The sequence below is a fragment of the Colossoma macropomum genome, unplaced genomic scaffold (assembly GCF_904425465.1).
Source record: "Colossoma macropomum unplaced genomic scaffold, Colossoma_macropomum, whole genome shotgun sequence".
NCBI lineage: Eukaryota > Metazoa > Chordata > Actinopteri > Characiformes > Serrasalmidae > Colossoma > Colossoma macropomum.
Genome location: NW_023494798.1, coordinates 35,717,742 through 35,734,934, shown reverse-complemented (window position 1 = coordinate 35,734,934; position 17,193 = coordinate 35,717,742). Strand labels below are relative to the sequence as shown.

General features: G+C 40.4%; 1 protein-coding gene across 1 annotated transcript in view; it reads left to right on the top strand.

The window, feature by feature from the left end:
• Nucleotides 1–15,128, top strand: part of prx (periaxin) — a 40,670-nt gene extending 25,542 nt beyond the window's left edge. The window contains 9 exon segments of the mRNA XM_036584809.1: nt 83–205; nt 1,979–2,138; nt 2,384–2,577; nt 2,715–6,305; nt 6,342–7,551; nt 7,554–9,943; nt 9,945–9,986; nt 10,022–11,401; nt 11,403–15,128. Of these exon segments, the coding sequence (XP_036440702.1) occupies nt 83–205; nt 1,979–2,138; nt 2,384–2,577; nt 2,715–6,305; nt 6,342–7,551; nt 7,554–9,943; nt 9,945–9,986; nt 10,022–11,401; nt 11,403–14,555 (12,243 nt within the window). The 3' untranslated portion in view covers nt 14,556–15,128.
• The last annotated feature ends 2,065 nt before the right edge of the window (nt 15,129–17,193 follow it).

The window sequence follows — 17,193 nt, the reverse complement described above, 5'->3', positions numbered from 1 at the left end:
TGAAGAATGTTCTTGTGGTTTGTACAAAAAAAAATCTGCACGTTGACAAGAGACATTTAGATATCTCACAACTTTGTTTCAGGTTCAGAAGGAGAAACTCCATGCAGAACTAAAGCAGGTTCTAAGTCAAAAGAGGAGCCACCTGAGAGTGAGTCACTCAGCGCTTGAAGGGATGGATCCTCCGGAGAAGAAGAGTGAATCTGTGGTAATCCTCTTTATACCCATGACCATTACATCAGTGCAACAACAGATCATACAGAACATCAAGAGCCAGTGAGGTGCAGAGATCACCGGGTTTGGCTTAACATCAGGTTCCCTTCTAGTAATGCTCGTGTTCTGCTAAATGATAAACTCACCCACCATCTTTGCTGTCTTTTCTGTAAACATTGTTCAGCTCGGTCATTTTGGTTTCTGTTGTCGTCTAAATTCAATTCAAACTAGCGGTTGTTTTTAGTTGGCTGAGATATTTTATTGTAATCCTGTGCGCCCCAAATATTCCCAAAGATCATCAAAAATTATCTTCAAATATAAAGGTTTTTTTAATTAAGTTCAGCAGTACTTTTAAAATTCTTTTCATATGTAGTACACTACTGTTTGTGTGTATCAGTATGCCTGTCATGGTTATCTGTGTACCAAGCATTTTGTATTTTAGTTGAAAAGGTAGAAAAATAATAATAATATAAAATACAACCATACACTACTGATGTGCTGTCATTGAAAGGCTACAGTACTGTTACGGCTTTAAATTAACTGAAGAATGCAGACTGACTTGTTTAGGACTATAAGATTAGGACTATTGACTGGGGACTTGACTTGAGACTCGCCTTCACTGACTCGGGACTTGAATCGAGACTCGACTATCTTGACTCTTGACTTGAGTGTGAATAGTTGAGACTTGTTGCCACCCCTGCCAGACAATCATATAGTCACTTAGCCAAGAAGCTAAGACCACCATGCTGGATAAAACAGTCCCTCAAGGAACCTTGTAAATTTTCCTAAGTTTCTCAGAGAACTGCCCTTTTTAAAAAGGTTCATGGAAGCTCTCTAAAGGGTTCCGCCAATGCGGCAACCTGAGGAACCCCAAAAAGGTGCCTTCAGTATCCTATTATTTTAAGGTGTAACCTAGCAGTTAGCATGCTTGATAACTCACCTACCATAAACAATAACAACACAAAAGTAAACATAATAATATATAATTCTGACTGAGTGTGTACCAAGCAGTCTCTCTTTAATATGTTTATTTATAGCCAGTGGGGATGAAATGTTTTGCTTTAACGCTGCTCTTCAAAGTCGTTCAGAGTTCAACACAGCCTAAGCAGTAGCACTACTGGTCACGGATTTCCATATCAAAGTTCACCAAAGTTGACATGAAATTTATTCATTCCAGACTTCAGCGATGTGAATTCCAATGACATGAATGTAATTTCACTGACTGGGCGGTAAAGTGATAGTTCAGTGAAAAATCAAAAATTCAAAATTTCCTCTCCTACCACAATGTAGTCGATCAGCTAAGTCACATCTGGAGTCTAAAGTTTGCTTAAATTTGTACTGGAGCTACAGTGCTAATGTAGCTAAGAAGTCCCGCCAATTAACATTATGCTAACTGCAAAGTAAAAAAATGATGCAACTTGATGTATTGAATTCACTGAGCTTCTAATATTAATAGAACCACAATTTGTGTTTCACAATTGTTAACTTTTTTACAGGGGGCAGGCCTCAACATGCATCAAGTTGTGGACAAAAACAATAAACAGAAAAATTTGGTTTCAAAATGGCAGCAATGATTTTTAGCTATGTGACAGTTTTGTCCATGTTTATAGATAACAGTGTGTCATACAGTGGTAGAAACTCCATAGCCAGGTCTATTAGAGATACTAAACAACACAGTTGTGTAAATGTATCGATATTGGATTTATCTGCAAACCATCACATTAACAATTAAAATGCTTTTAACAATATTAATGATTAATGGGTGCAGGAAGAAGGCCGTGCATCAGAACTGGTGGAAGTGGTGGTGGAGACAGAGGCTGAAGCAGGAGCCAGTGGATACAGCGTTGTCGGTGGAGGGGTGAAGGGCATCTTTGTCAAAGAAGTTCTGAAAGATTCCCCAGCAGCAAAGCAACTGAGCCTCCAAAAAGGTGAAAAGAGGATAATATTTAGCAGATTTCAGCCATTTTATCTACTGTAGAAGTTCTTCTGTTTAAAATGCATGCTTTCTTTGAAGGACAATAAAATAACCTGCACATTTTCATTTATGTAATGAAATTAAATGTTCAAGTGCATGTTTATGTTCATTCCTAAAGTCGTATCATAGAAAGCTTTGTTTGTCTGCGAGTTTGGTGGAACTATGAGTTACTCTTTGAATCACTGTGTGCCTTTATAGGAGATCAGCTGCTTAGTGCCAGGGTGTATTTTGATAACGTGAAATATGAGGATGCTCTGAAGATCCTTCAGTGTGCAGAACCTTACAAAGTGTCATTCTTCTTGAAGAGGACTGTACCTCAAATTGAAGTCAGCAGTCGTCCAGGTGCACCAAATGTTGAGCTAAGAGGACCTAAGGCCAAGGTGCAAAGAATGGTAAAGCCTTATTCTGCAAATAGATACACTTTGGATTGATTATATGATAAAAAAATCTGCTATGTTTCTCATACATTTTATGCTACCATGTTCCTGTAATGATTTTCACTTTGGAATACTTTCATGTTTTATTGCAGAGTGTCAAAAGTGTTAAACCGTTTAAAGCCAAAAAGAAAAGAGGAGGAAGATTTGGATTGAAAAGACTGAAAGAGAACAAGAAAGCACAAGCTGAAGCAGAAATGGACATTGAGGGTTCACCAACTAGAATGGACTTTACTCCTGTTGATGTGGAGTTTGCATTCCCAAAGTTTAGGCTGAAGAAACGTGGGAAAGCATCTGCAGAGGCACCAGGGCAACTAGAAGGAGTGGTCACCAGCGTAAGGAAGAAAAGAAAGATCAGATTTCCGAGGACAAAAACGAAGTCCGCTGCAGGAGGTGATGTAGAAATTTCAACACCAGGAGGGGAGACAGAGATAACTGGAGCAAAGATTAAAGCCAAAGGAAAAGGGCCAAAGTTTGGAATGCATTTTCCTCAGACAAAAAAATCAAAAACAGACTCATCATTGGATGACAGTGTTGCACTGAAAGGTCCTGAGGCTAAATTTCAAACACCTTCTGTGGAATTTGATTTCAGTTTGCCTAAAACCGAAGTGGATGTTAAGGGGAAGGTTGACCCTGAAGCGAAAGTACCCAAGGGGGATTTAGATGGTGCTGACACCAAGATGAGGATGCCAAAGATCAAACTGCCAAAGCTAAGACTCTCCCATCACTCAGATGAAGTTGATGGGGAGGCTGCCACAAAAATGGAAGCAAAATTAAAGATGCCAGCAATTGACATTAGTGTGCCGAATGTGGATGTGGATTTACATATTCCAAAGACCACAGAAACTGTTGATTTCAAAGACATTGATATTCATGAGCCAAATGTGAAAGGAATGAAAATCAGCATGCCAGATGTTGACATATCATTACCAAAACTAAGCCTAGACACAAAACAAACATCTGGAGATGAGATCGATGGATCTATGGCTAAAGGCCCCAACATTGGCATCCCAAAACTTGGCATTGCAATGCCCAGTATTGAGAAATCAGACATTAGTCTCCCATCAATAGACATCTCCATTCCAAAGATAACTGGAAAAGACACTGATGCTGAAGGATGTACAAGTACAGGGGCAAAATTTGACATGCCAAAATTAGACATCTCCTTGCCAAAAATAACATCTCCTGAGAGCAAATTTAATGTTGAAGGGCTTGATGTCAGGGGGAAAGAATTTCACATGCAATCAATTGACTTATCGTTGCCAAAAGGAAAACTGAAGGGAGATGTTTCTCTTGAGGCAGATGCTGAAAAGAGTGGCAAGTTTCAAATGCCTCAAGTGGATCTTTCCCTTCCTAAAATGAACTTACCACAAGGTGAAATCAACATTGAAGGGCCTGAGGTTAAAGGTGGAAAATTTAATATGCCATCTATTGACCTTTCACTGCCAAAGGGAAAAGGGGAAGGACATGTTGAGGCCAAGGGCTCATCTGGGAAGAAAGGAAAATTTAAGATGCCTGGAGTAGATGTCTCTCTACCAACGGTCAAATTACCACAGGGTGAAATTAGTGTTGAAGGACCTGACATAAAAGGTGGAAAATTCAGTATGCCATCTGTTGATATAGCATTACCAACAGGAAAAATAGAAGGGTCTACTGAGTTTGAGGAAGGTCAATCTGGGAAAGGAGGAAAGTTCCACATGCCTCAAATTGATCTCTCTCTGCCAAAAATGAAATTGCCAGAGGGTGAAATTAGTGTTGAGAAACCTGACATTAAAGGTGGCAAGTTTCATTTGCCTTCTGTAGATTTGTCCCTCCCTAAAGGAAAAGTGGAATGCGACATTAAAACTGAAGGCCATTCTGGAAAAGGAGGAAAGTTTAAAATGCCTGACATAGATCTGTCAGTTTCCAAACTTAAATTACCCCAGGGTGAAATCAATGTTAAAAGTCCTGAAATTACAGGTGGAAAGTTTAGTATGCCATCAATTGATATTTCACTGCCAAAGGGAAAAATTGAGGGAGACACTGATTTTGAAGCAAACGCTGGCAAAGGAAAATTTCAAATGCCTCAGATTGATCTCTCATTACCGAAAGTACAAGCTCCATCTGTTGATGTGAATGTAGAAGGCCCTGAAATCAAAGGTGGAAAATTCAGTATGCCATCTGTTGACATATCATTGCCTAAAGGAAAGCTACAAGAAGATGTAAGTCTTGAAGGTGACATGAAAAAGGGAGGGAAGTTTAAAATGCCCAAATTCAACATTGGTTTGCCCCAAATGAAATCAACAGGTGGTGAAATCAGCATTGAAGGACCTGATGTCAAGCCTGGGAAACTTGAAATGCCATCCATTGACATATCATTACCAAAAGGTAAGGCTGAAGCAGAAATTGGCATTGAAGGACATTCTGGAAAAGGAGGAAAGTCTGAAATGCCAAACCTCGATATCTCCTTACCAAAAATCAAACTACCTGAAGGTCAAATCAATGTGGAAGGTCCTGAGATCAAGGGTGGCAAGTTTCACATGCCCTCTGTTGATATCTCTGTACCAAAACCTAAGGTAGAGGGAGACATCAGTCTTGAAGGAGACACTAAGCTTAAAATGCCCAAAATTGACATGTCTTTACCCCAATTCAAATCAGCAGGAAAAGACATCAGTATTGAAGGACCCGATATCAAAGGTGGGAAGTTTCATATGCCAGATGTTGATATCTCATTGCCAAAGGGAAAAGTAAAGGGAGGTGCTGATTTTGAAAGTGATGCTGGTAAAAGGGGAAAGTTTTATATGCCCAATGTTGATATTTCCCTACCAAATATGGAATTCCCAGAGGTAGATCTAAATATTGAGGGGCCAAAAGGGAGAAAAGTTGGTTTGCCAACTGTTGAGCTTTCTCTGCCTCAAGGAAAAGTGGAGGGAGATCTCGATGTTGGACATTCTGGGAAAGAAGGAAAGTTTGAAATGCCAAAATTTGATATATCTCTGCCTAAGGTCAAGGCTCCTGAAATTGATATTTCCTTGCCAAAAATGAAGTTACCAGAGGGTGAGGTTAATATTGAAGGTCCTGATGTCAAAACAGGAAAATTCACCTTGCCATCCATTGACATGTCATTACCATCAGGAAAGGCTGAAGGAGAAATTGGCATTGAGGGACATTCTGGGAAAGGTGGAAAAATTCAAATGCCAAAACTTGACATTTCCTTACCAAAAATGAAATTTCCTGAAGGTGAAATGAATGTTGAAGGTCCTGAGATCAAGGGTGGCAAGTTTCACATGCCCTCTGTTGATATCTCTGTACCAAAATCTAAGGTAGAGGGAGACGTCAGTCTTGAAGGTGCAAAAATCAACGTGGAAGCACCTGATGTCAAAGGTGGGAAGATTCATATGCCAGATATTGACATCTCATTGCCAAAAGGAAAAGTAAAGGGGGGCGCTGAGCTTAAAGGTGATGCTGGTAAAGGGGGCAAGTTTCGTATGCCCCAAGTTGATCTTTCCCTACCAAAAATGAAATCTCCAAAGATTGATATAAATGTTGAGGGGCCTAAAGGTGGAAAAGTTAGTATCCCAACTATAGACCTTTCTTTGCCTCAAGGAGAAGTGGAGGGAGATCTCGATGCTGGACATTCTGGGAAAGGAGGAAAGTTTGAAATGCCCAAATTTGATGTATCTCTGCCTAAGGTCAAGGCTCCTGAAGTTGATATTTCCATGCCAAAAATCAAGTTACCAGAGGGTGAGGTTAATGTTGAAGGTCCTGATGTCAAAACTGGAAAATTCAGCTTGCCATCCATTGACATATCATTATCAAAAGGTAAGGCTGAAGCAGAAATTGGCATTGAAGGACATTCTGGGAAAGGAGGACAGTTTGAAATGCCAAAACTCGATATCTCCCTACCAAAAATGAAATTACCCAAAGGCGAAATCAGTGTGGAAGGTCCTGATATTAAGGGTGGCAAGTTTCACATGCCCTCTCTTGATATTTCTGCTCCAAAGACTAAGACAGAGGGAGATGTCAGTCTTGAAGGAGGAACCAAAAAGGAAGGAAAGTTTAAAATGCCCAAAATTGACATTTCTTTGCCGCAAATGAAATCAGCAGGAGGTGACATCAGTATTGAAGGGCCTGATGTCAAAGGTGGGAGAATTGACATCTCATTGCCAAAGGGAAAAGTAAAGGGAGGTGCTGATCTGGAAGGTGATGCTGGTAAAGGGGGGAGGTTTTATATACCCCATGTTGATTTTTCTCTACCAAAAATAAAATCCCCAGATGTAGATCTAAATATTGAGGGGCCTAAAGGTGGAAAAGTTGGTTTGCCAACTGTAGAGCTTGCTCTGCCTCAAGGAAAAGTGGAGGGAGATCTTGATGCTGGGCATTCTGGGAAAGGGGGAAAGTTTGAAATGCCAAAAATGGATATATCTCTGCCTAAGGTCAAGGCTCCTGAGATCGATATTTCCATGCCAAAGATGAAGTTACCAGAGGGTGAGGTTAATATTGAAGGTCCTGATGTCAAAACTGGAAAATTCAGCCTGCCATCCATTGACATATCATTACCAAAAGGAAAGGCTGAAGCAGAAATTGGCATTGAAGGACATTCTGGGAAAGGAGGAAAGTTTGAAATGCCCAAATTTGATATATCTCTGCCTAAGGTCAAGGCTCCTGAGGTTGATATTTCCATCCCAAAAGTGAAGTTACCAGAGGGTGAAGTTCATATTGAAGGCCCTGATGTCAAAACAGGAAAATTCAGCTTGCCATCCATTGACATATCATTACCATCAGGAAAGGCTGAAGGAGAAATTGGCATTGAGGGACATTCTGGGAAAGGTGGAAAAATTGAAATGCCAAAACTTGACATCTCCTTACCAAAAATAAAATTACCTAAAGGTGAAATCAATGTGGAAGGTCCTGACATCAAGGGTGGAAAGTTTCACATGCCCTCTGTTGATATCTCTTACCAAAACCTACGATAGAGGGAGACATCAGTCTTGAAGGAGGGAAAGTTGATGTAGAAGGGCCTGATGTCAAAGGTGGAAAGATTCATATGCCAGACATTGACATCTCATTGCCAAAAGGAAAAGTAAAGGGAGGTGCTGATCTTGAAGGTGATGCTGGTAAAGGGGGCAAGTTTCATATGCCCCAAGTTGATCTTTCCCTACCAAAAATGAAATCTCCAAAGATTGATATAAATGTCGAGGGGCCTAAAGGGGGAAAAGTTGGTATGCCATCTGTGGAGCTTGCTTTGCCTCAAGGAAAAGTGGAGGGAGATCTTGATGCTGGACATTCTGGGAAAGGGGGAAAGTTTGAAATGCCAAAATTTGGTGTATCTCTGCCTAAGGTCAAGGCTCCTGAAGTGGATATTTCCATGCCAAAGATGAAGTTACCAGAGGGTGAGATTAATGTTGAAGGTCCTGATGTCAAAACTGGAAAATTCAACTTACCATCCATTGACATATCATTACCAAAAGGAAAGGCTGAAGCAGAAATTGACATTAAAGGACATTCTGGGAAAGGAGGAAAGTTTGAAATGCCCAAATTTGATATATCTCTGCCTAAGGTCAAGGCTCCTGAAGTTGATATTTCCATGCCAAAAGTGAAGTTACCAGAGGGTGAGGTTCATATTGAAGGCCCTGATGTCAAAAGTGGAAAATTCAGCTTGCCATCCATTGACATATCATTACCATCAGGAAAGGCTGAAGGAGAAATTGGCATTGAGGGACATTCTGGGAAAGGTGGAAAAATTGAAATGCCAAAACTTGATATCTCCTTACCAAAAATAAAATTACCTAAAGGTGAAATCAATGTGGAAGGTCCTGACATCAAGGGTGGAAAGTTTCACATGCCCTCTGTTGATATCTCTGTACCAAAGCCTAAAGTAGAGGGAGATGTCAGTGTTGAAGGAGGGAAAATCAATGTGGAAGGACCTGATGTCAAAGGTGGGAAGATTCATATGCCAGACATTGACATCTCATTGCCAAAAGGAAAAGTAAAGGGAGGTGCTGATCTTGAAGGTGATGCTGGTAAAGGGGGCAAGTTTCATATGCCCCAAGTTGATCTTTCCCTACCAAAAATGAAATCTCCAAAGATTGATATAAATGTCGAGGGGCCTAAAGGGGGAAAAGTTGGTATGCCATCTGTGGAGCTTGCTTTGCCTCAAGGAAAAGTGGAGGGAGATCTCGATGCTGGACATTCTGGGAAAGGAGGAAAGTTTGAAATGCCCAAATTTGATGTATCTCTGCCTAAGGTCAAAGCTCCTGAAATTGACATTTCCATGCCAAAAGTAAAGTTACCAGAGGGTGAGATTAATGTTGAAGGTCCTGATGTCAAAACTGGAAAATTCAACTTACCATCCATTGACATATCATTACCAAAAGGAAAGGCTGAAGCAGAAATTGACATTAAAGGACATTCTGGGAAAGGAGGAAAGTTTGAAATGCCCAAATTTGATATATCTCTGCCTAAGGTCAAGGCTCCTGAGGTTGATATTTCCATCCCAAAAGTGAAGTTACCAGAGGGTGAAGTTCATATTGAAGGCCCTGATGTCAAAACAGGAAAATTCAGCTTGCCATCCATTGACATATCATTACCATCAGGAAAGGCTGAAGGAGAAATTGGCATTGAGGGACATTCTGGGAAAGGTGGAAAAATTGAAATGCCAAAACTTGATATCTCTTTACCAAAAATAAAATTACCTAAAGGTGAAATCAATGTGGAAGGTCCTGACATCAAGGGTGGAAAGTTTCACATGCCATCTGTTGATATTTCTTTACCAAAACCTAAGATAGAGGGAGACATCAGTCTTGAAGGAGGGAAAGTTGATGTAGAAGGGCCTGATGTCAAAGGTGGAAAGTTTCATATGCCAGACATTGACATCTCATTGCCAAAAGGAAAAGTAAAGGGGGGTGCTGAGCTTAAAGGTGATGCTAGTAAAGGGGGCAAGTTTCATATGCCCCAAGTTGATCTTTCCCTACCAAAAATGAAATCTCCAAAGATTGATATAAATGTCGAGGGGCCTAAAGGGGGAAAAGTTGGTATGCCATCTGTGGAGCTTGCTTTACCCCAAGGTAAAGTGGAGGGAGATCTCGATGCTGGACATTCTGGGAAAGGAGGAAAGTTTGAAATACCAAAATTTGATGTATCTCTGCCTAAGGTCAAGGCTCCTGAAGTGGATATTTCCATGCCAAAAATCAAGTTACCAGAGGGTGAGATTAATGTTGAAGGTCCTGATGTCAAAACTGGAAAATTCAGCTTACCATCCGTTGACATATCATTACCAAAAGGAAAGGCCGAAGGAGAAATTGGCATTGAGGGACATTCTGGGAAAGGAGGAAAGTTTGAAATGCCCTAAGTTTGATATATCTCTGCCTAAGGTCAAAGCTCCTGAAGTTGATATTTCCATGCCCAAAAATCAAGTTACCAGAGGGATGAGGTTAAAGTTGAAGGTCCTGATGTCAAAACTGGAAAATTCAGCCTGCCATCCATTGACATTGAAGGTCATTCAGGGAAAGCAGGCATAATTGGAATCCCAAAACTTGACATTTCCTTACCAAAAATGAAATTACCTGAAGGTGAAATGAAAATTGAAGGGCCAGACATAAAAGGTAAAAATATGCCTGACATCAGTGTTAGTGGAGGCATAGGTGGAAATATAAAGCTGCCAACTGTGAAGCTACCAACTGTTGACATATCAGCACCCCGAGTTGACCTTGACTTTGGCCTTCCAAAAACAAAAAGCAGTGATAGAGAGGATATTCATCTTCTGAAAGCTGAAGGCCGTAGACCATCATCTGGGGCAAGTTTTGAAGTTCCAGATGTGACTCTAAAAATACCAAAAACATCACTTCCTAAATTTGGTGGAAAATTTAAAAGTAGAGGAGTAGAAAGTCCTGGCTTGTCTGCTGATTTGGATGTGGAGAGATGCTCCCCATCTATAGAGATTGATACTGATGGAAAAATTAAAGGCAAAGTAAAGAAGCCGAAAATCAAAATGCCGTCATTTGGTATCTCCAAAAAGGATGGAGATGTAAGTGGACCAGAGTTTGAAATGAAGATGAAAATGGGAGAAGGGGATATTACAAAATCAGAAATCAAAGTGGAAAGCCCTGAAGACAAACCTAAATACAAACTAAAACTACCTAAATTTAAGATACCTAAAATAAAACTTCCAGAAGGCAATGTGGATGCTTCACTTAATGTGGATAGAGAGATCAAAGGTGACTTCAAGGCTCCATCCTTGGACACAAAAGGAAAGGTCAAAATGCCATCAGTTGAGATATCCTTGCCATCAGCAAATATACCAGAACGTGAGGCATTGCTACCAAAAACCGAGGTTGATGTGTCTGAGGCGGATATCACGGGTTATGAGGGTAGCTTAAAAATTCCGAAAATGCCAACTATTGATATATCTGTACCAAAGGTTGATTTGGATGTTGCCTTACCAAAGGTGAAACATGATGTGTCAGTTGACTCCAGTTCTTCAGCTATCAACATTGAAATTGATAAACTAAAGATGCCACATATAAAAATGCCAAAAGTAGACATATCACTACCCGAAAGGAGGACAGGTGGCACTGACACACCAGAACTGGAGGCAGAGGGCAAAGGTGGCAAGTTCAAGATGCCAAAAATTACAATGCCCACAGTGGATATATCACTACCACATGGTAAAACAGGAGATATGGATGCATTAGAACTGGAATTAAAAGGAAAAGGTGGGAAATTCAAGATGCCAAAGGTTAAAATACCTACAGTAGATGTTTCATTACCCCATGGTAAAGTAGACATCAGTACTCCAGATATGGAAACTGAAGAACAAGACAGGGAAATTCAAGATGCCAAAAATTACAATGCCAACAGTGGACATATCACTGCCCCATGGAAAAACAGATGTGGATACTTCAGGCTTGGAAATGGAAGGAAAAGGTGGGAAATTCAAGATACCTGATGTTAAAATGCCTAAAATAGATATTTTGCTACCCCATGGCAAAGTAGACATAGACACTCCAGATCTGGAAACCGAAGGACAAGGTGGCAAATTCAACATGCCAAACATTTCAATGCCTACAGTGGATATATCACTGCCCAAAGGCAACAAAGAAGGAATTAGTGCTCCAGAACTAAAAGTAGAAGCTGAAGCCAAAGGTGGAAAGTTCACAATGCCTAAAATCACAATGCCAACTGTGGACATTTCTTTGCCCCATGGACGTACGGGACACTTCAGTCCTCCAGAACTGGATGCTGATGGAAAGGCAGGAGCATTCAAGTTGCCAAAAGTTGACCTACATATTCCTAAAGGTAAAACAGAAGACACTGATACACCACAACTCGAAGTTCAGGGAGGTACATTCAAAATGCCCAACATTCAAATGCCAAAAATAGATATATCCCTACCTGAAGGAAAAACAGGAAACATTGATGTGCCAGAGGTCAAGGGACAAGGAGGAAAATTCAACATGCCAAAAATTACAATGCCAACCGTTGATATATCTGTACCCACAGGCAAAACAGGAGAGCTGGAAGTTGGAGGTGGTGGAAAATTCAAGATGCCAGAGGTGGATATTTCATTACCCAAAGGAATAAAAGGAGAAATACAGTCACCTGAAGCAGAAGCCGAGGGAAGACCAAGCAAATTCAAGCTGCCTGATGTTAAAATGCCTAAAATAGATATTTCATTGCATCATGGTAAAGCAGATATTGATAATCCAGATCTGGAAATGGAAGGTGGGAAATTTAAGATGCCAAATATTACAATGCCAACAGTTGACATATCACTGCCCAAAGGGAAAAAAGGAGAAATTAGTGGTCCAGAATTCGAAGTTGAGGGAGGTGGAAAATTAAGGAGGCCAGACATTAAAGTGCCACAAGTAGATATTTCACTACCAAAAGGAAAAACAGCTGACATTGATGCCCCCGAACTGGAGCTTGTGGGGCAAGATGGGAAATTCAGGATGCCAAACATTACAATGCCAGCAGTAGAAATATCACCACTAAAAGGTAAATCTGGAACACTTGATGCTTCAGAAGTAGAAATTGATGTAAAAGGTGGGAAATTTAAATTGCCTGATGTTAAAATGCCTAAGGTGGATATATCAGTACCTCAAGGAGCAGCAGATGATGTAGAAGTCACAGGAGATGGTAAATTCAAGATGCCAGACATTAAATTACCAAAAGTAGACATCTCGTTGTCTAAAGGAATGTCTGGAAATGCAAATGCATCATGTCCTGTTAGTGATATCAGCCCTGTCCAAGCCAAAGTGGGAGAGGAAGGTAAATTTAAAATGAAAATGCCAACAATAGATATAGAGGGCCCAAGAGGGCATCTAGAATTAGATATTGGCTTATCAAAGGATGGAGAAACTGAAAGAAAGAAGCTTGAGCCGCCAGACATTGACCTCAGCTCAGCACCAACTAAGGGAAAAGTAAAGGGGCCAAAAGTGAAGGGTACAAAGTTCAACATTGGTATGCCAAAAGTTAAGTTTTCTGGACTAGAGACAGATATAAGTAAGTCAGGAAAAATTGATGCAGGGATTGGCGGAGGAGTCAAGATTAAGAAGTCTAAAGAAGAGGCTGCTGTGGACATGGAGGGAGGTCAGGATTCATCCTCAAAACTCTCTAAAATCAAACTGCCTGAAGTAGAGATCTCTGGTCCTACCATAAAGAGTAAAGGCCAAGGAAAATCAGCATCTACACAACCCACTGTTGAAGATGCTGGTTCAGGCCATGGCTTCTCGTTGCCTAATATTGAAGTAAAAGCACCAAAGCTTCCAGAAATAGATTTTGATATTGGGACTGCCCAAGATGACACAGATGATGATAAAGAGGACACCAAGACGAGTACCACAGTCAAAATACCAAAGTTTGGCGTGGCTCTGCCTTCTATAAGTTCACCTGAAGCCAAACTCAACATCAAATCACCAAAGTCCAAGGGCTATTCAGTCATCACGGGTGCTGAAGTGGAGTATGAGGGCCCTCCTATGCCAAAAGTAAAGAAAGCAGTATTTGTTTTGGTTAATCCCCAAGCAGAAGGCTCTGCTGTAACTGGTGAAGCAAGTGCAGAGGCTGGAAAAGGGTCAAAGCTCAAACTGAAGCCAAGTTTTGGAAAGTCACATTCCAAAGGTAAAGGAACAGCTTTGAATGGTGACGAAGAGGACGTGGAAACTGAAGGAAAGTCAAAGACAAGCAAATTCAAGTTGCCCAAAGTTGAATTTTCCCCAATAAAAACAGGGGCATACGATGCAGATGATCCTACCGTTAATGGTGACAAAGATGACAAAGCAGTGTTTGGAAAGCTGAAGTTTCCCAAAGTTGAGTTTACCTCACCATACTCCAAAGATGCGAGTGAAGAGGGAGACTTGGAGATGGGCATGAAACTAGGCAAGAAGGACACCTCAGGAGACGGCAAAGATGCTAAAGGAACCAAGGCTAAATCAGGAAAGATATCATTTCCAGGCTTCAGGAAGAAAACAACAAAGTACGAAGAGGAGACTGAGAGCAACATCGTAGTGTCCTCAAAAGCCAGAACAGAAATGTTAGCAGAACGAGAGGAATCAGAGTCCCCGATTCCCAAGGTTTCAACTGGTATTCTCTCAGGGAAGACCTCTGGCCAAAGAGAAAGGGATTCTGAGGGATATGGTAGAAGCAGCAGGCAAGAAGGGGAAGAAACAGAGGAGGCAACCTGGTTTAAAGTACCCGCAGTCACTCTTAGCCCTCAGTCCACCAGCACTGTGCAAATCACACCAGAGGGCTCTCCAAAGGAAGGCAGATCCCACGGTGAAGAAGCTTCTGGAGGTTTCTACATGAGAATGCCAAAGATAGAGTTCTCCACCCAGGAATCTTCATCAGAGCATACGGTCACCACAACGAAGGAAGGGACACTTACTGTAGTAACTAAAATGTCAAAATATATGGTGACTGAATCAAAAAGTAGCAGCTCAACTACACACTGGAGTCAGTGAATTTAGGGGAGATGAGTAATATATGTTTTTATATGTGACTGTGTTGTTGTTTTATTCAGTTTTAATCTATTTATTTTTATTCTGAACACATCAAGAGCTTTTTTGGCACATAAATAAAACTATTTATTGTAGGAGAGTTTTATTTTCATATATTTACCATTTACAGAGTTGGTAAACTTGTAAAGATATTAGTTCTTTACACTTTCACGTAGAACAGTTGCTGTAGATAATATACATACATAGACAAAAGGGTGGGATTTGAAAATTTCTCATGATTTTCAGAGGTGTTATATTTAGCTTGATCTCGCTTAAGGTAGTTTGAGTACATTTGCGGTTTTTACGACTCTTTTTTCAAGTTTCAGAATGGAATGCAAATTTCTATGCCTTTTTTCTATAATGGCTGTACCTTATTAAAGTAGAAAGACTGTTCAAGACTTTTTTCATACTTATTCACACAAAATGTACATATATATTGATAAAATTAATTTGTAGTGCCGAGGATGTGTTTGAATGTGGAAATTAATTCAAGAATTAAAGAGGAATGCATTAAAATGTGATACTGTACAATGACAACATTTCTGTGTTGAAGGGAATCTTTTGAGTTGTTGTGAAATTCTCTGGCATATTTTTCATTAACTCCTGCATTGAGGATGAAATTAGTTTAAAATGAGCAGCTAGCAATATTACTGTATAGTTTTTGTTTGTTTTGGTTTTTTTTAAGAGTTTGTAGTACTGATGAGCATGTCAGATTTTTTTTTCTTTCGAAACACAATGTGTCAGTTGGACAAAACAAAAAGAAATAAAAATATTAACAGTTGGTAACTGCTGCTAGCTTGTTTTTACTATGATTATCCTTCCTGTCTAAATATTGTATAATCATTTAATCCTGTTATAGATAAATCCTGAAGCTGGAGAATAAGTAAAACTGCCACCATAGTCAAGTCTCAAATTACAGTGCAATCTCAATGATCATTTCAAAATAGCTACTAATAAATACACTCAACTGCGGTCAGTCCAGCACAATTTCACTATTTAGAAAATTCTGACCCCACCTCCTTTAGTTACTGTTACTATGTCCATCAAACTTTTAGCTCAGGCTGCTTGGCAGCATATGTAGCACTTGTGCTAATAGACTAAAAAGTTCAGCGGCACAAAAAAACATTATAAGGACATAGAGAAGAACATCTGAAACGCTTAAGTAATCAGAAATAAACTGGTTTTACAAGATGTTCAGAACTCAGTAGCAGTAATGCCAACCTATCAGCGCTCAGTAGCAGTAATGCTAACCAGTCAGCACTCACTAGCAGCAATGCCAACCAATCAGCACTCAGTAGCAGTAATGCTAACCAGTCAGCACTCACTAGCAGTAATGCTAACCAATCAGCACTCAGTAGCATTCATGCCAACCAATCAGCACTCAGTAGCAGTAATGCCAACCAATTAGCGCTCAGTAGCAGTAATGCCAACCAATCAGCGCTCAGTAGCAGCAATGCCAACCAATCAGTGCTCATTAGCACTAATGCTAACCATTCAGCACTCAGTAGCAGTAATGCCTGGCCTGACCTGCCAGGTCTGAGGAGAAGTGATATAGATCAGGTAGAACTCTAGCAGCACAGCAACTGCTGCACCATTTAAGGTGGAACGGGAACATTCAAACAAGAAGCTGCGAAAAAGAAGCTAAATTCAGCCTCGTAGTTTAACACAGGTAGTATTGTTGATAAGGAGTTTTAGCCTGTTAAAATATCCCACTTAGAGGTTTTATTTACGGGTTTACCTGTAATTATGTGCTACGGTAGAACATTTTGATGAGGTAGCACAGCTCGTCAGAGCAGCGGCACAGCCCGCCTTAGTTTCGTGTAGCTTTGTGACATCAGATTGATGCGCAGTAGCTTTAGCTCGCATGTAACTACATTAGCATTAAGGCTCTTTAACGACCTCGTAATTCAGAGGATCCAGTGGTGTTCGGGAGTAAAATGTTCACAGAACAGAACTTATCGGGTTCTGGACATGTTTATTTAACACAGGGTGTTTTTCGAAAAACCCCATTCATTCTGGTACACAGATATACAGACCTAGATGCCACGTTGGGTCCAGCCAGGCTCGTCAATGGCACCGCCATTTTGGGGCGGTCAGCATCGCTGCTGGACTGCATTCAGTACCATTACAGAGCGGCAGTTTAAGAAAGATACTGTCCGAAATTACACTATTTCAGGAATATCACTCTCAGAAAGTGGGATAGGATTATATAACGGAGGGAACGCAGTGATCCACACTCATGTCTGTGTGATGTGTATTGTTTGTGTGGTGTTTGTGTAGATATGGCCGTGTGGTTAATGAGGCTCAGAGAACCTGTTGATGTGATTGTTCTTCCTCTAGTTTTATATTAAGCTTATTTCATTTAATAGTCTATTCAGGATCTTAACTTTATGTAGTAGTTATTTATTTACAGTGATGGTTAAAGCTTTGCAGCATTAAGTTATAGAGTTCCTTAATCCGTGTAGATATTCATAATAGATTAACCTCAGCACCTTCTTACACGAACCTGAAGTCAGCTTCTTATATGCCGTTTCCTGTGGTGCAGCTTCAGGTACCAGAAAGTGACTTAAAACTTAAGCTCCGTCCTTCTTACTGTGGTTTG